This window comes from Heptranchias perlo, chromosome 21, assembly GCF_035084215.1.
Source record: "Heptranchias perlo isolate sHepPer1 chromosome 21, sHepPer1.hap1, whole genome shotgun sequence".
Classification (NCBI taxonomy): Eukaryota; Metazoa; Chordata; class Chondrichthyes; order Hexanchiformes; family Hexanchidae; genus Heptranchias; species Heptranchias perlo.
Window position 1 is genome coordinate 52561605 of NC_090345.1, and position 19809 is coordinate 52581413.

Here is a 19809-nt window from a genome sequence, read left to right on the forward strand (position 1 = left end):
CTCTCACTGACCCCCACACTGACCCCTCTCACTGACCCCACCCTCACTGACACTGCCCTCTCACTGACCCCCCACACTGACCCCTCTCACTGACCCCACCCTCACTGACCCTCAGCTCTCACTGACCCCTCTCACTGAACCCTATCACTGTCCCCTCTCACTGATCCCCCTAACTGACCCCACCCTCACTGACCCTCGACTCTCACTGACCCCTCTCACTGACCCCTCTCACTGATCCCTTTCACTGACACCCCTCATTGACCTCACCCACACTGACCCCCCCTCACTGATCCCACCCTCACTGACCCCCCTCACTGACCCCCCCTCACTGACCCCACCCTCACTGACCCCTCTCACTGACCCCACCCTCACTGACACCCCTCACTGACCCCACCCACACTGACCCCCCCTCACTGACCCAACCCTCACTGACCCCACTCGCTGACACCTCTCACTGAGCCCACTCACTGACCCCACTCTCACTGATCCCTCTGACTGACCCCTCTCACAGACGCCCCTAACTGACCCCTCTCACTGACCCCTCTTATTGACCCCCCTCACTGACCCCCCTCACTGACCCCTCTCACTGACCCCTCTCACTGACTCCCCTCACTGATCCCTCTCACTGACCCCTCTCACTGACCCCTCTCACTGACCCCCCCTCACTGACCCCTCTCACTGACCCCTCTCACTGACCCCACTCACTGACCCCTCTCACTGACCCCCCCTCACTGACCCCTCTCACTGACCTCACTCTGACTGATCCTCCCCTCTCACTGACCCTACTCACTGACCCCTCTCACTGACCCCACTCTCACTGACCCTCCCCTCTCACTGACCCCCACACTGACCCCTCTCACTGACCCCCACACTGACCCCTCTCACTGACCCCACCCTCACTGACACTGCCCTCTCACTGACCCCTCACACTGACCCCTCTCACTGACCCCACCCTCACTGACCCTCGGCTCTCACTGACCCCTCTCACTGAACCCTATCACTGTCCCCTCTCACTGACCCCCCTCACTGACCCCACCCTCACTGACCCTCGGCTCTCACTGACCCCTCTCACTGAACCCTATCACTGTCCCCTCTCACTGACCCCCCTCACTGACCCCACTCTCACTGATCCCACTGACTGACCCCTCACTGACCCCTCTCACAGACGCCCCTAACTGACCCCTCTCACTGACCCCTCTCATTGACCCCCCTCACTGACCCCACTCACTGACCCCTCTCACTGATCCCTCTCACTGACACCTCTCACTGACCCCCCTCACTGACCCCTCTCACTGACCCCTCTCACTGACCCCCCTCACTGACCCCCCTCACTGACCCCACCCACACTGACCCCCCCTCACTGACCCCACCCTCACTGACCCCACTCGCTGACACCTCTCACTGAGCCCACTCACTGACCCCACTCTCACTGATCCCTCTGACTGACCCCTCACTGACCCCTCTCACTGACCCCTCTCATTGACCCCCCTCACTGACCCCACTCACTGATCCCTCTCACTGACACCTCTCACTGACCCCTCTCACTGACCCCCCTCACTGACCCCTCTCACTGACCCCCCTCACTGACCCCTCTCACTGACCCCTCTCACTGACCCCTCTCACTGACCCCACTCACTGACCCCTCTCACTGACCCCCCCTCACTGACCCCTCTCAGTGACCCCTCTCACTGACCCCCCCCTCACTGACCCCTCTCACTGACCTCACTCTGACTGATCCTCCCCTCTCACTGACCCTACTCACTGACCCCTCTCACTGACCCCACTCTCACTGACCCTCCCCTCTCACTGACCCCCACACTGACCCCTCTCACTGACCCCTCTCACTGACCCCCACACTGACCCCTCTCACTGACCCCACCCTCACTGACACTGCCCTCTCACTGACCCCCCACACTGACCCCTCTCACTGACCCCACCCTCACTGACCCTCGGCTCTCACTGACCCCTCTCACTGAACCCGATCACTGTCCCCTCTCACTGACCCCCCTCACTGACCCCACCCTCACTGACCCTCGGCTCTCACTGACCCCTCTCACTGAACCCTATCACTGTCCCCTCTCACTGACCCCCCTCACTGACCTCACTCTCACTGATCCCACTGACTGACCCCTCACTGACCCCTCTCACAGACGCCCCTAACTGACCCCTCTCACTGACCCCTCTCATTGACCCCCCTCACTGACCCCACTCACTGTCCCCTCTCACTGATCCCTCTCACTGACACCTCTCACTGACCCCTCTCACTGACCCCCCTCACTGACCCCTCTCACTGACCCCTCTCACTGACCCCTCTCACTGACCCCCCTCACTGACCCCCCTCACTGACCCCACCCACACTGACCCCCCCTCACTGACCCCACCCTCACTGACCCCACTCGCTGACACCTCTCACTGAGCCCACTCACTGACCCCACTCTCACTGATCCCTCTGACTGACCCCTCACTGACCCCTCTCACTGACCCCTCTCATTGACCCCCCTCACTGACCCCACTCACTGATCCCTCTCACTGACCCCTCTCACAGACCCCTCTCACTGACCCCCCTCACTGACCCCTCTCACTGACCCCTCTCACTGACCCCCCTCACTGACCCCTCTCACTGACCCCTCTCACTGACCCCCCTCACTGACCCCTCTCACTGACCCCTCTCACTGACCCCTCTCACTGACCCCACTCACTGACCCCTCTCACTGACCACCCCTCACTGACCCCTCTCACTGACCCCTCTCACTGACCCCCCTCACTGACCCCCCTCACTGACCCCACGCACACTGACCCGCCCTCACTGACCCCACCCTCACTGACCCCACTCGCTGACACCTCTCACTGAGCCCACTCACTGACCCCACTCTCACTGATCCCTCTGACTGACCCCTCACTGACCCCTCTCACTGACCCCTCTCATTGACCCCCCTCACTGACCCCACTCACTGACCCCTCTCACTGACACCTCTCACTGACCCCTCTCACTGACCCCCCTCACTGACCCCTCTCACTGACCCCTCTCACTGAACCCTATCACTGTCCCCTCTCACTGACCCCCCTCACTGACCCCACCCTCACTGACCCTCGGCTCTCACTGACCCCTCTCACTGAACCCTATCACTGTCCCCTCTCACTGACCCCCCTCACTGACCCCACTCTCACTGACCCCCCTCACTGACCCCTCTCACTGACCCCTCTCACTGACCCCCCTCACTGACCCCTCTCACTGACCCCTCTCACTGACCCCCCTCACTGACCCCTCTCACTGACCCCTCTCACTGACCCCTCTCACTGACCCCCTTCACTGACCCCTCTCACTGACCCCTCTCACTGACCCCTCTCACTGACCCCTCTCACTGATCCCCCTCACTGACCCCCTTCACTGACCCCACTCTCACTGACCCTCCCCTCTCACGGACCCCTCTCACTGACCTCACCCTGACTGACCCTCCCCTCTCACTGACCCCACTCACTGACCCCTCTCACTGACCCCACTCTCACTGACCCTCCCCACTCACTGACCCCTCTCACTGACCCCACCCTCACTGACACTGCCCTCTCACTGACCCCCCACACTGACCCCTCTCACTGACCCCATCTTCACTGACCCTCGGCTCTCACTGACCCCTCTCACTGACCCCTATCACTGTCCCCCCTCACTGACCCCTCTCACAGACACCTCTCACTGACCCCTCTCACTGACCCCTATCACTGTCCCCTCTCACTGACCCCCCTCACTGACCCCCCTCACTGACCCCTCTCACTGACACCTCTCACTGACCCCTCTCACTGACCCCCTCACTGAGCCCACTCACTGACCCCTCTCACTGACCCCTCTCACTGACCCCGATCACTGTCCCCTCTCACTGACCCCCCTCACTGACCCCTCTCACTGACACCTCTCACTGACCCCTCTCACTGACCCCCTCACTGAGCCCACTCACTGACCCCTCTCACTGACCCCTCTCACTGACCCCCTTCACTGACCCCTCTCACTGATCCTTCTCACTGACCCCTCTCACTGACCCCTCTCACTGACCACCCTCACTGACCCCTCTCACTGATCCCCCTCACTGACCCCCTTCACTGACCCCTCTCACTGACCCCCCTCACTGACCCCACTCTCACTAACCCTCCCCTCTCACTGACCCCTCTCACTGACCTCACCCTGACTGACCCTCCCCTCTCACTGACCCCACTCACTGACCCCTCTCACTGACCCCTCTCACTGACCCCACCCTCACTGACACTGCCCTCTCACTGACCCCCCACACTGACCCCTCTCACTGACCCCATCTTCACTGACCCTCTGCTCTCACTGACCCCTCTCACTGACCCCTATCACTGTCCCCTCTCACTGACCCCCCTCACTGACCCCCCTCACTGACCCCTCTCACTGACACCTCTCACTGACCCCTCTCACTGACCCCCTCACTGAGCCCACTCACAGACCCCTCTCACTGACCCCTCTCACTGACCCCTATCACTGTCCCCTCTCACTGACCCCCCTCACTGACCCCTCTCACTGACACCTCTCACTGACCCCTCTCACTGACCCCCTCACTGAGCCCACTCACTGACCCCTCTCACTGACCCCTCTCACTGACCCCTCTCATAGACCCCCCTCACTGACCCCACTCACTGATCCCTCTCACTGACACCTCTCACTGACCCCTCTCACTGACCCCCCTCACTGACCCCTCTCACTGACCCCTCTCACTGACCCCTCTCACTGACCCCTCTCACTGACCCCACTCACTGACCCCTCTCACTGACCCCCTCTCAGTGACCCCTCTCACTGACCCCCCCCTCACTGACCCCTCTCACTGACCCCTCTCACTGACCCCTCTCACTGACCTCACTCTGACTGATCCTCCCCTCTCACTGACCCTACTCACTGACCCCTCTCACTGACCCCACCCTCACTGACACTGCCCTCTCACTGACCCCCCACACTGACCCCTCTCACTGACCCCACCCTCACTGACCCTCGGCTCTCACTGACGCCTCTCACTGAACCCTATCACTGTCCCCTCTCACTGACCCCCCTCACTGACCCCACCCTCACTGACCCTCGGCTCTCACTGACCCCTCTCACTGAACCCTATCACTGTCCCCTCTCACTGACCCCCCTCACTGACCCCACTCTCACTGACCCCTCTCACTGACCCCTCTCATTGACCCCCCTCACTGACCCCACTCACTGACCACTCTCACTGATCCCTCTCACTGACACCTCTCACTGACCCCTCTTACTGACCCCCCTCACTGACCCCTCTCACTGACCCCCCTCACTGACCCCCCTCACTGACCCCACCCACACTGACCCCCCCTCACTGACCCCACCCTCACTGACCCCACTCGCTGACACCTCTCGCTGAGCCCACTCACTGACCCCACTCTCACTGATCCCTCTGACTGACCCCTCACTGACCCCTCTCACTGACCCCTCTCACTGACCCCCCTCACTGACCCCCCTCACTGACCCCTCTCACTGACCCCTCTCACTGACCCCTCTCACTGATCCTCCTCACTGACCCCCTTCACTGACCCCTCTCACTGACCCCCCTCACTGACCCCACTCTCACTGACCCTCCCCTCTCACTGACCCCTCTCACTGACCTCACCCTGACTGACCCTCCCCTCTCACTGACCCCACTCACTGACCCCTCTCACTGACCCCACTCTCACTGACCCTCCCCTCTCACTGACCCCTCTCACTGACCCCACCCTCACTGACACTGTCCTCTCACTGACCCCCCACACTGACCCCTCTCACTGACCCCATCTTCACTGACCCTCGGCTCTCACTGACCCCTCTCACTGACCCCTATCACTGTCCCCTCTCACTGACCCCCCTCACTGACCCCCCTCACTGACCCCTCTCACTGACACCTCTCACTGACGCCTCTCACTGACCCCCTCACTGAGCCTACTCACTGACCCCTCTCACTGACCCCTCTCACTGACCCCTATCACTGTCCCCTCTCACTGACCCCCCTCACTGACCCCTCTCACTGACACCTCTCACTGACCCCTCTCACTGACCCCCTCACTGAGCCCACTCACTGACCCCTCTCACTGACCCCTCTCACTGACCCCCCTCACTGACCCCTCTCACTGACCCCTCTCACTGACCCCCCTCACTGACCCCTCTCACTGACCCCTCTCACTGACCCCCCTCACTGACCCCTCTCACTGACCCCTCTCACTGACCCCCTTCACTGACCCCTCTCACTGATCCTTCTCACTGACCCCTCTCACTGACCCCTCTCACTGACCCCTCTCACTGACCCCCCTCACTGACCCCTCTCACTGATCCCCCTCACTGACCCCCTCTCACTGACACCTCTCACTGACCCCTCTCACTGACCCCCCTCACTGACCCCTCTCACTGACCCCTCTCACTGACCCCCCTCACTGACCCCCCTCACTGACCCCACCCACACTGACCCCCCCTCACTGACCCCACCCTCACTGACCCCACTCGCTGACACCTCTCACTGAGCCCACTCACTGACCCCACTCTCACTGATCCCTCTGACTGACACCTCACTGACCCCTCTCACTGACCCCTCTCACTGACCCCCCTCACTGACCCCTCTCACTGACCCCCCTCACTGACCCCCCTCACTGACCCCCCTCACTGACCCCTCTCACTGACCCCTCTCACTGACCCCTCTCACTGACCCCCCTCACTGACCCCTCTCACTGATCCTCCTCACTGACCCCCTTCACTGACCCCTCTCACTGACCCCCCTCACTGACCCCACTCTCACTGACCCTCCCCTCTCACTGACCCCTCTCACTGACCTCACCCTGACTGACCCTCCCCTCTCACTGACCCCACTCACTGACCCCTCTCACTGACCCCACTCTCACTGACCCTCCCCTCTCACTGACCCCTCTCACTGACCCCACCCTCACTGACACTGTCCTCTCACTGACCCCCCACACTGACCCCTCTCACTGACCCCATCTTCACTGACCCTCGGCTCTCACTGACCCCTCTCACTGACCCCTATCACTGTCCCCTCTCACTGACCCCCCTCACTGACCCCCCTCACTGACCCCTCTCACTGACACCTCTCACTGACGCCTCTCACTGACCCCCTCACTGAGCCTACTCACTGACCCCTCTCACTGACCCCTCTCACTGACCCCTATCACTGTCCCCTCTCACTGACCCCCCTCACTGACCCCTCTCACTGACACCTCTCACTGACCCCTCTCACTGACCCCCTCACTGAGCCCACTCACTGACCCCTCTCACTGACCCCTCTCACTGACCCCTCTCACTGACCCCCCTCACTGACCCCTCTCACTGACCCCTCTCACTGACCCCCCTCACTGACCCCTCTCACTGACCCCTCTCACTGACCCCCCTCACTGACCCCTCTCACTGACCCCTCTCACTGGCCCCCCTCACTGACCCCTCTCACTGACCCCTCTCACTGACCCCCTTCACTGACCCCTCTCACTGATCCTTCTCACTGACCCCTCTCACTGACCCCTCTCACTGACCCCTCTCACTGACCCCCCTCACTGACCCCTCTCACTGATCCCCCTCACTGACCCCCTTCACTGACCCCTCTCACTGACCCCCCTCACTGACCCCCCTCACTGACCCCACTCTCACTGACCCTCCCCTCTCACTGACCCCTCTCACTGACCTCACCCTGACTGACCCTCCCCTCTCACTGACCCCACTCACTGCCCCCTCTCACTGACCCCACTCTCACTGACCCTCCCCTCTCACTGACCCCTCTCACTGACCCCACCCTCACTGACACTGCCCTCTCACTGACCCCCCACACTGACCCCTCTCACTGACCCCATCTTCACTGACCCTCGGCTCTCACTGACCCCTCTCACTGACCCCTATCACTGTCCCCCCTCACTGACCCCTCTCACAGACACCTCTCACTGACCCCTCTCACTGACCCCTATCACTGTCCCCTCTCACTGACCCCCCTCACTGACCCCCCTCACTGACCCCTCTCACTGACACCTCTCACTGACTCCTCTCACTGACCCCCTCACTGAGCCCACTCACTGACCCCTCTCACTGACCCCTCTCACTGACCCCCCTCACTGACCCCTCTCACTGACCCCTCTCACTGACCCCCCTCACTGACCCCTCTCACTGACCCCTCTCACTGACCCCCCTCACTGACCCCTCTCACTGACCCCTCTCACTGACCCCCTTCACTGACCCCTCTCACTGATCCTTCTCACTGACCCCTCTCACTGACCCCTCTCACTGACCCCTCTCACTGACCCCCCTCACTGACCTCTCTCACTGATCCCCCTCACTGACCCCCTCTCACTGACACCTCTCACTGACCCCTCTCACTGACCCCCCTCACTGACCCCTCTCACTGACCCCTCTCACTGACCCCCCTCACTGACCCCCCTCACTGACCCCACCCACACTGACCCCCCCTCACTGACCCCACCCTCACTGACCCCACTCGCTGACACCTCTCACTGAGCCCACTCACTGACCCCACTCTCACTGATCCCTCTGACTGACACCTCACTGACCCCTCTCACTGACCCCTCTCACTGACCCCCCTCACTGACCTCCCTCACTGACCCCCCTCACTGACCCCTCTCACTGACCCCTCTCACTGACCCCTCTCACTGACCCCCCTCACTGACCCCTCTCACTGATCCTCCTCACTGACCCCCTTCACTGACCCCTCTCACTGACCCCCCTCACTGACCCCACTCTCACTGACCCTCCCCTCTCACTGACCCCTCTCACTGACCTCACCCTGACTGACCCTCCCCTCTCACTGACCCCACTCACTGACCCCTCTCACTGACCCCACTCTCACTGACCCTCCCCTCTCACTGACCCCTCTCACTGACCCCACCCTCACTGACACTGTCCTCTCACTGACCCCCCACACTGACCCCTCTCACTGACCCCATCTTCACTGACCCTCGGCTCTCACTGACCCCTCTCACTGACCCCTATCACTGTCCCCTCTCACTGACCCCCCTCACTGACCCCCCTCACTGACCCCTCTCACTGACACCTCTCACTGACGCCTCTCACTGACCCCCTCACTGAGCCTACTCACTGACCCCTCTCACTGACCCCTCTCACTGACCCCTATCACTGTCCCCTCTCACTGACCCCCCTCACTGACCCCTCTCATTGACACCTCTCACTGACCCCTCTCACTGACCCCCTCACTGAGCCCACTCACTGACCCCTCTCACTGACCCCTCTCACTGACCCCTCTCACTGACCCCCCTCACTGACCCCTCTCACTGACCCCTCTCACTGACCCCTCTCACTGACCCCTCTCACTGACCCCCCTCACTGACCCCTCTCACTGACCCCTCTCACTGGCCCCCCTCACTGACCCCTCTCACTGACCCCTCTCACTGACCCCCTTCACTGACCCCTCTCACTGATCCTTCTCACTGACCCCTCTCACTGACCCCTCTCACTGACCCCTCTCACTGACCCCCCTCACTGACCCCTCTCACTGATCCCCCTCACTGACCCCCTTCACTGACCCCTCTCACTGACCCCCCTCACTGACCCCACTCTCACTGACCCTCCCCTCTCACTGACCCCTCTCACTGACCTCACCCTGACTGACCCTCCCCTCTCACTGACCCCACTCACTGCCCCCTCTCACTGACCCCACTCTCACTGACCCTCCCCTCTCACTGACCCCTCTCACTGACCCCACCCTCACTGACACTGCCCTCTCACTGACCCCCCACACTGACCCCTCTCACTGACCCCATCTTCACTGACCCTCGGCTCTCACTGACCCCTCTCACTGACCCCTATCACTGTCCCCCCTCACTGACCCCTCTCACAGACACCTCTCACTGACCCCTCTCACTGACCCCTATCACTGTCCCCTCTCACTGACCCCCCTCACTGACCCCCCTCACTGACCCCTCTCACTGACACCTCTCACTGACTCCTCTCACTGACCCCCTCACTGAGCCCACTCACTGACCCCTCTCACTGACCCCTCTCACTGACCCCTATCACTGTCCCCTCTCACTGACGCCCCTCACTGACCCCACTCACTGACACCTATCACTGAGCCCACTAACTGACCCCTCTCACTGTTCCCTCTGACTGACCCCTCTCACAGACCACCCCTCACTGACCCCTCTCACTGATCCCCTCACTGACCCCTCTCACTGACCCCCTCCTCACTGACTCCTCTGACTGACCCCTCTGACTGACCCCTCTCACTGACCCCACCCTCACTGACGCCTCACGCACCCCCTTACTCACCCCCTCACTCACCCCCTCACTCACCCCCCTCACGGACACCCCTCACTGACTCCTCTGACTGATCCCCCTCACTGACCCCCTCACTCAACCCCTCACTGACCCCCCTCACTGACTCGCACTCACTGACCCCTCTCACTGACCCCCTCACTCACCCCCTCACTCACCCCCTCACTGATCCCCCTCACTCACCCCCCTCACTCACCCCCCTCACTCACCCCCTCACTGACCCCCCTCACTCACCCCCTCACTGACCCCCCTCACTGACTCGCACTCACTGACCCCTCTCACTGACCCCCTCACCCACCCCCTCACTCACCCCCTCACTGATCCCCCTCACTCACCCCCCTCACTCACCCCCCTCACTCACCCCCTCACTGACCCCCCTCACTCACCCCCTCACTGATCCCCCTCACTCACCCCCCTCACTCACCCCCCTCACTCACCCCCTCACTGACCCCCCTCACTCACCCCCTCACTGATCCACCTCACTGATCCCCCTCACTGATCCCCCTCATTCACCCCCTCACTGATCCCCCTCACTGACCCCCCTCACTGATCCCCCTCACTCACCCCCTCACTGATCCCCCTCACTGATCCCCCTCACTGACCCCCCTCACTGACTCGCACTCACTGACCCCTCTCACTGACCCCCTCACCCACCCCCTCACTCACCCCCTCACTGATCCTCCTCACTGACCCCCCTCACTCACCCCCCTCACTCACCCCCTCACTGACCCCCCTCACCCACCCCCTCACTGATCCCCCTCACTGATCCCCCTCACTGATCCCCCTCATTCACCCCCTCACTGATCCCCCTCACTGATCCCCCTCACTGACCCCCCTCACTGATCCCCCTCACTGATCCCCCTCACTCACCCCCTCACTGATCCCCCTCACTCACCCCCCTCACTCAACCCCCCTCACTCCCCCCTCACTGATCCCCCTCACTGATCCCCCTCACTCACCCCCCCTCACTGATCCCCCTCACTGATCCCCCTCACTGATCCCCCTCACTCACCCCCCTCCCCCCCTCACTGACTCCCCTCACTGATATCCTCCGTTGACGTGGTAACAAAGGGCAGTGATTGCACAGGGACATATTCAGGGCACGAGTCAGCACTTCAGGAAATGACAGAAAGAAATGGGAGACAACTAGAACATCAATAATAAGGAAGGCTTTCAGCTTGCTGATATATCAGAGGAATGCGACTGAACATGTCATTTCTTTTAGACCCCACGATCTAAAGGACCATCAGATCCAGTGTAAAGAAGCAGGAAGGACGTCCTCCAAATGAACCCGAGGAGGAGACCTCGAGAAGTGAATGTGGACATGAGCCGTGGTGGTATTAAGCTGTACACCTTCTGATTCTCCATTAAATGATGTACATTCGCAAGCAGTTTTGAGTTTGGAGAATTTTAGAGATTTATTTTGTGAATTTGATGCTCACCACTTGTGAGGGATGAACACTGCCTCTGGCATCATAATTAAACACGGAGTAAAGCTCCCTCTGCACTGTCCCATGAAACACTCCCAGGGCAGATCATAGAATCATAGCAATTTACAGCACAGAAGGAGGCCATTCACCCCACCGTGTCCGTCCCGGCCGAAAAAGAGCTATCCAGCCTAATCCCACTTTCCAGCTCTTGGTCCGTAGCCCTGTAGGTTACGGCTCTTCAGGTGCACATCCAGGTACTTTTTAAATGAGTTGAGGGTTTCTGCCTCTACCACCCTTTCAGGCAGTGAGTTCCAGACCCCCACCACCCTCTGGGTGAAAAAATTTCCCCAGCTCCCCTCTAATCCTTCTACCAATTACTTTAAATCTATGCCCCCTGGTTATTAACCTCTCTGCTAAGGGAAATGGGTCCTTCCTATCCATTCTATCCAGGCCCCTCATAATTTTGTCCACCTCAATTAAATCTCCCCTCAGCCTCCTTTGTTCCAAAGAGAACAACCCCAGCCTATCCAATCTTTTCTCACAGCTAAAATTCTCCAGTCCTGGCAACATCCTCGTAAATCTCCTCTGTACTCTCTCTAGTGTAATCACATCTTTCCTGTAATGTGGTGACCAGAACTGTACACAGTACTCAAGCTGTGGCCTAACTAGTGTTTTATACAGTTCCAGCATAACCTCCCTGCTCTTATATTCTGTGCCTCGGCTAATAAAGGAAAGTATCCCGTATGCCTTTTTAACCACCTTATCTACCTGTCCTGCTACCTTCAGGGATCTGTGGACGTGCACTCCAAGGTCCCTCACTTCCTCTACACCTCTCAGTATCCTCCCATTTATTGTGTATTCCCTTGCCCTGTTTGCCCTCCCCAAATGCATTACCTCACACTTCTCTGGATTGAATTCCATTTGCCACTTTTCTGCCCACCTGATATCTTGATATCTTCCTGCAGTCTACAGCTTTCCCCCTCACTATCAACCACACCGCCAATTTTTGTATCATCTGCAAACTTCTTAATCATGCCCCTTACATTTAGGTCTAAATCATTAATATATAGTTCAAAAAGCAAGGGACCCAGTACTGAGCCCTGTGGGACCCCACTGTAAACAGCCTTCCAGTCACAAAAACACCCGTTGACCATTACCTTTTACTTCCTGCCACTGAGCCAATTTTGGATCCAACTTGCCACTTTCCCTTGGATCCCATGGGCTTTAACTTTTCTGACCAGTCTGCCAAAAGCCTTGTTAAAATCCACGTAGACTATATCAAACGCACTACCCTCATCGACCCTCTTGTTGCCTCCTCAAAAAATTAAGTATATTTAGTCAGACACAACCTTTCCTTAAAAATCCATGCTGACTGTCCTTGATTAACCCGTGCCTTTCTAAATGACGGTTTATCCTGTGCCTCAGAATTGTTTCCAATATTTTACCCACCATCGAGGTTAGACTGACTGGCCTGTAATTACTCGGTCTATCCCTCTCTCTTTTTGTACAACATGAGCAGTCCTCCAATCCTCTGGCACCACGTCTGCAGGCAGAAAGGATTGGAAAATGATGGTCAGAGCCTCCGCTATTTCCTCCCTTGCTCCTATTAACAGCCTGGAATACACTTCATCCGGACCAAGTGATTTATCTATTTTCAAAGATGCTAAAGCCCTGTGTACAGCACGGGTTAGATACAGTGTAAACCTCCCTCTACACTGTCCCATCAAACACTCCCAGGGCAGGTACAGCACGGGTTAGATACAGTGTAAACCTCCCTCTACACTGTCCCATCAAACACTCCCAGGGCAGGTACAGCACGGGTTAGATACAGTGTAAACCTCCCTCTACACTGTCCCATCAAACACTCCCAGGGCAGGTACAGCACGGGTTAGATACAGTGTAAACCTCCCTCTACACTGTCCCATCAAACACTCCCAGGGCAGGTACAGCACGGGTTAGATACAGTGTAAACCTCCCTCTACACTGTCCCATCAAACACTCCCAGGGCAGGTAAAGCACGGGTTAGATACATAGAAGTTACAACATGGAAACAGGCCCTTCGGCCCAACATGTCCATGTCGCCCAGTTTATACCACTAAGCTAGTCCCAATTGCCTGCACTTGGCCCATATCCCTCGATACCCATCTTCCCCATGTAACTGTCCAAATGCTTTTTAAAAGACAAAATTGTACCCGCCTCTACTACTGCCTCTGGCAGCTCGTTCCAGACACTCACCACCCTTTGAGTGAAAAAATTGCCCCTCTGGATCCTTTTGTATCTCTCCCCTCTCACCTTAAATCTGTGCCCCCTCGTTATAGATTCCCCTACCTTTGGGAAAAGATTTTGACTATCGACCTTATCTATGCCCCTCATTATTTTATAGACTTCTATAAGATCACCCCTTAACCTCCTACTCTCCAGGGAATAAAGTCCCAGTCTGTCTAACCTCTCCCTGTAAGTCAAACCATCAAGTCCCGGTAGCATCCTAGTAAATCTTTTCTGCACTCTTTCTAGTTTAATAATATCCTTTCTGTAATAGGGTGACCAGAACTGTACACAGTACTCCAAGTGTGGCCTCACCAATGCCCTGTACAACTTCAACAAGACATCCCAACTCCTGCATTCAATGTTCTGACCAATGAAACCAAGCATGCTGAATGCCTTCTTCACCACCCTATCCACCTGTGACTCCACTTTCAAGGAGCTATGAATCTGTACTCCTAGATCTCTTTGTTCTATAACTCTCCCCAACGCCCTACCATTAACGGAGTAGGTCCTGGCCCGATTCGATCTACCAAAATGCATCACCTCACATTTATCTAAATTAAACTCCATCTGCCATTCATCGGCCCACTGGCCCAATTTATCAAGATCCCGTTGCAATCCTAGATAACCTTCTTCACTGTCCACAATGCCACCAATCTTGGTGTCATCTGCAAACTTACTAACCATGCCTCCTAAATTCTCATCCAAATCATTAATATAAATAACAAATAACAGCGGACCCAGCACCGATCCCTGAGGCACACCGCTGGACACAGGCATCCAGTTTGAAAAACAACCCTCGACAACCACCCTCTGTCTTCTGTCGTCAAGCCAATTTTGTATCCAATTGGCTACCTCACCTTGGATCCCATGAGATTTAACCTTATGTAACAACCTACCATGCGGTACCTTGTCAAATGCTTTGCTGAAGTCCATGTAGACCACGTCTACTGCACAGCCCTCATCTATCTTCTTGGTTACCCCTTCAAAAAACTCAATCAAATTCGTGAGACATGATTTTCCTCTCACAAAACCATGCTGACTGTTCCTAATTAGTCCCTGCCTCTCCAAATGCCTGTAGATTCTGTCCCTCAAAATACCCTCTAACAACTTACCCACTACAGATGTCAGGCTCACTGGTCTGTAGTTCCCAGGCTTTTCCCTGCCGCCCTTCTTAAACAAAGGCACAACATTTGCTACCCTCCAATCTTCAGGCACCTCACCTGTAGCGGTGGATGATTCAAATATCTCTGCTAGGGGACCCGCAATTTCCTCCCTAACCTCCCATAACGTCCTGGGATACATTTCATCAGGTCCCGGAGATTTATCTACCTTGATGCGCGTTAAGACTTCCAGCACCTCCCTCTCTGTAATATGTACACTCCTCAAGACATCACTATTTATTTCCCCAAGTTCCCCAACATCCATGCCTTTCTCAACCGTAAATACCGATGTGAAATATTCATTCAGGATCTCACCCATCTCTTGTGGTTCCGCACATAGATGACCTTGTTGATCCTTAAGAGGCCCTACTCTCTCCCTAGTTACCCTTTTGCCCTTTATGTATTTGTAGAAGCTCTTTGGATTCACCTTTGCCTGATCTGCCAAAGCAATCTCATATCCCCTTTTTGCCCTCCTGATTTCTCTCTTAACTCTACTCCGGCAATCTCTATACTCTTCAAGGGATCCACTTGATCCCAGCTGCCTATGCATGTCATATGCCTCCTTCTTATTTTTGACTAGTGCCTCAATCTCCCGAGTCATCCAAGGTTCCCTCCTTCTACCAGCCTTGCCCTTCACTTTATAAGGAATGTGCTTACCCTGAACCCTGGTTAACACGCTTTTGAAAGCCTCCCACTTACCAGACGTCCCTTTGCCTGCCAACAGACTCTCCCAATCAACTTCTGAAAGTTCCTGTCTAATACCATCAAAATTGGCCTTTCCCCAATTTAGAATTTTAACTTTTGGGCCAGACCTATCCTTCTCCATAGCTATCTTAAAACTAATGGAATTATGATCACTGGTCCCAAAGTGATCCCTCACTAACACTTCTGTCACCTGCCCTTCCTTATTTCCCAAGAGGAGGTCAAGTTTTGCCCCCTCTCTAGTCGGGCCATCCACATACTGAATGAGAAATTCCTCCTGAATACACTCAACAAATTTCTCTCCATCCAAGCCCCTAATGCTATGGCTGTCCCAGTCAATGTTGGGAAAGTTAAAGTCCCCTACTATTACCACCCTATTTTTCTTGCAGCTGTCTGTAATCTCCTTACATATTTGCTCCTCAATTTCCCGTTGACTATTTGGGGGTCTGTAGTACAATCCTATCAAAGTGATCTCTCCCTTCTTATTTTTCAGTTCTACCCATATGGACTCAGTGGGCGAACCCTCGGATATATCCCCTCTTACTACTGCCGTGATGTTCTCCCTAATCAAGAACGCAACTCCCCCTCCTCTCTTACCTCCTGCTCTATCTTTCCTATAGCATCTGTACCCTGGAACATTGAGCTGCCAGTCCTGCCCCTCCCTTAGCCATGTTTCAGTAATAGCTATAACATCCCAGTCCCATGTACCCATCCATGCCCTGAGTTCATCTGCCTTGCCCATCAGACTTCTTGCATTGAAATAAATGCAGTTTAATCTAGACTTCCCTTGGTCTTTGCCCTGCTTTCTCAGACCATCTGTCCGGTCATGTTCTGTACACTCTCCCTTACTGCCTTTTGTTTCTGTCACCACTTTATTTCCCACTGACTTCCTGCATCGGTTCCCATCCCCCTGCCACATTAGTTTAAACCCTCCCCAACAGCACTGGCAAACACTCCCCCTAGGACATTGGTTCCAGTCCTGCCCAGATGCAGACCGTCCAATTTGTACTGGTCCCACCTCCCCCAGAACCGGTTCCAATGGCCCAGGAATTTGAATCCCTCCAGCTTGCACCATCTCTCAAGCCACGTATTCATCTTAGCTATCCTGTCATTCCTACTCTGACTAACCCGTGGCACTGGTAGCAATCCTGAGATTACTACCTTTGAGGTCCTACTCTTTAGTTTAACTCCTAACTCCCTAAATTCAGCTTGTAGGACCTCATCCTGTTTTTTACCGATATCGTTGGTGCCTATATGCACCACGACAACTGGCTGTTCACCCTCCCCCTCCAGAATGTCCTGCAGCCGCTCCGAGACATCCTTGACCCTTGCACCAGGGAGGCAACATACCATCCTGGAGTCTCGGTTGCGTCCGCAGAAACGCCTGTCTATTCCCCTTACAATCGAGTCCCCTATCACTATAGCTCTGCCACTCTTTTTCCTGCCCTCCTGTGCAGCAGAGCCAGCCACGGTGCCATGAACCTGGCCACTGCCACCTTCCCCTGGTGAGCCATCTCCGCCAACAGTATCCAAAACGGTATACCTGTTTTGGAGGGAGATGACCGCAGGGGACCCCTGCACTGCCTTCCTACTCTTCCTCTGTCTGTTGGTCACCCATTCACTATCTCCCTCAGTAATTTTTATCTGCGGTGTGACCAACTCACTGAACGTGCTATCCACGACTTTCTCAGCATCGCGGATGCTCCAAAGTGAGTCCATCCGCAGCTCCAGAGCCGTCAAGCGGTCAAACAATAGCTGCAGCTGGACACACTTCCCGCAGGTGAAGGAATCAGGGATACAGGAAGGAGCCCTGAATTCCCACATCCCACAAGAGGAACATGACACGGCGCTGGGATCTCCTGCCATGACTTAACCCTTAAATTAGCTTAAGAACAACTACAATGTTAGGGAGGAAATTGCGGGTCCCCTAGCAGAGATATTTGAATCATCCACCGCTACAGGTGAGGTGCCTGAAGATTGGAGGGTAGCAAATGTTGTGCCTTTGTTTAAGAAGGGCGGCAGGGAAAAGCCTGGGAACTACAGACCAGTGAGCCTGACATCTGTAGTGGGTAAGTAGTTAGAGGGTATTCTGAGGGACAGAATCTACAGCCATTGATGGTTTGACTTACAGGGAGAGGTTAGACAGACTGGGACTTTATTCCCTGGAGAGTAGGAGGTTAAGGGGTGATCTTATAGAAGTCTATAAAATAATGAGGGGCATAGATAAGGTCGATAGTCAAAATCTTTTCCCAAAGGTAGGGGAGTCTATAACGAGGGGGCACAGATTTAAGGTGAGAGGGGAGAGATACAAAAGGATCCAGAGGGGCAATTTTTTCACTCAAAGGGTGGTGAGTGTCTGGAACGAGCTGCCAGAGGCAGTAGTAGAGGCGGGTACAATTTTGTCTTTTAAAAAGCATTTGGACAGTTACATGGGGAAGATGGGTATAGAGGGATATGGGCCAAGTGCAGGCAATTGGGACTAGCTTAGTGGTATAAACTGGGCGACATGGACATGTTGGGCCGAAGGGCCTGTTTCCATGTTGTAACTTCTATGATTCTATGATTCTATGAAAAACTACTTACCACTCCCTTTAAGGAGTTTACTCCTTTAAATTGTTCTCAATTTCGAGAATGTTAACTACACTAGGGACCTTGATTCACTAAAAAATAAACGCTACTTCCTATAAGACCTGCAGACCTTCCCTTTCCTTTTACTTCAGTTACTGTAGATAAGGAGAAATACTCACCTGAACCTACTCACCAATCAGGTGCCTCCCCTGTGTCGCGTCCCGATCTGATTCCTGACGTCACTTCGAACTCGGTCGCAGCTCCGCTCGGCTCGGCTCCTCTCAGCTGTTCTCAGCGCTCTGAAATCCCGCCTTTTATCGGACGCTCCCTCCGCTCGGCTCGGCTCCCTCTACACTGTCCCATCAAACACTCCCAGGGCAGGTACAGCACGGGTTAGATACAGAGTAAAGCTCCCTCTACACTGTCCCATCAAACACTCCCAGGGCAGGTAAAGCACGGGTTAGATACAGAGTAAAGCTCCCTCTACACTGTCCCATCAAACACTCCCAGGGCAGGTACAGCACGGGTTGGATACAGAGTAAAGCTCCCTCTACACTGTCCCATCAAACACTCCCAGGGCAGGTCCAGCACGGGTTAGATACAGTGTAAAGCTCCCTCTACACTGTCCCATCAAACATTCCCAGGGCAGGTACAGGGTTAGATACAGAGTAAAGCTCCCTCTACACTGTCCCATCAAACACTCCCAGGGCAGGTACAGGGTTAGATACAGTGTAAAGCTCCATCTACACTGTCCCATCAAACATTCCCAGGGCAGGTACAGGGTTAGATACAGTGTAAAGCTCCCTCTACACTGTCCCATCAAACACTCCCAGGGCAGGTAAAGCACGGGTTAGATACAGAGTAAAGCTCCCTCTACACTGTCCCATCAAACACTCCCAGGGCAGGTACAGCACGGGTTAGATACAGAGTAAAGCTCCCTCTACACTGTCCCATCAAACACTCCCAGGGCAGGTCCAGCACGGGTTAGATACAGTGTAAAGCTCCCTCTACACTGTCCCATCAAACATTCCCAGGGCAGGTACAGGGTTAGATACAGAGTAAAGCTCCCTCTACACTGTCCCATCAAACACTCCCAGGGCAGGTACAGGGTTAGATACAGTGTAAAGCTCCATCTACACTGTCCCATCAAACATTCCCAGGGCAGGTACAGGGTTAGATACAGTGTAAAGCTCCCTCTACACTGTCCCATCAAACACTCCCAGGGCAGGTAAAGCACGGGTTAGATACAGAGTAAAGCTCCCTCTACACTGTCCCATCAAACACTCCCAGGGCAGGTACAGCACGGGTTAGATACAGAGTAAAGCTCCCTCTACACTGTCCCATCAAACACTCCCAGGGCAGGTAAAGCACGGGTTAGATACAGAGT

At 55.9% G+C, this 19809-nt stretch overlaps 1 protein-coding gene across 2 annotated transcripts in view; it reads left to right on the top strand.

Moving 5' to 3' along the window:
• Positions 1-11685, top strand: part of LOC137340359 (DPY30 domain-containing protein 1-like) — a 276311-nt gene extending 264626 nt beyond the window's left edge. For both annotated transcript variants that reach the window (XM_068002778.1, XM_068002779.1), the window contains exon 6: positions 11520-11685. In XM_068002778.1, coding sequence (XP_067858879.1) covers positions 11520-11555 — 36 coding nt within the window. In that variant the 3' untranslated portion in view covers positions 11556-11685. The remainder of the gene's footprint in view (positions 1-11519) is intronic.
• Positions 11686-19809: the final 8124 nt, after the last annotated feature.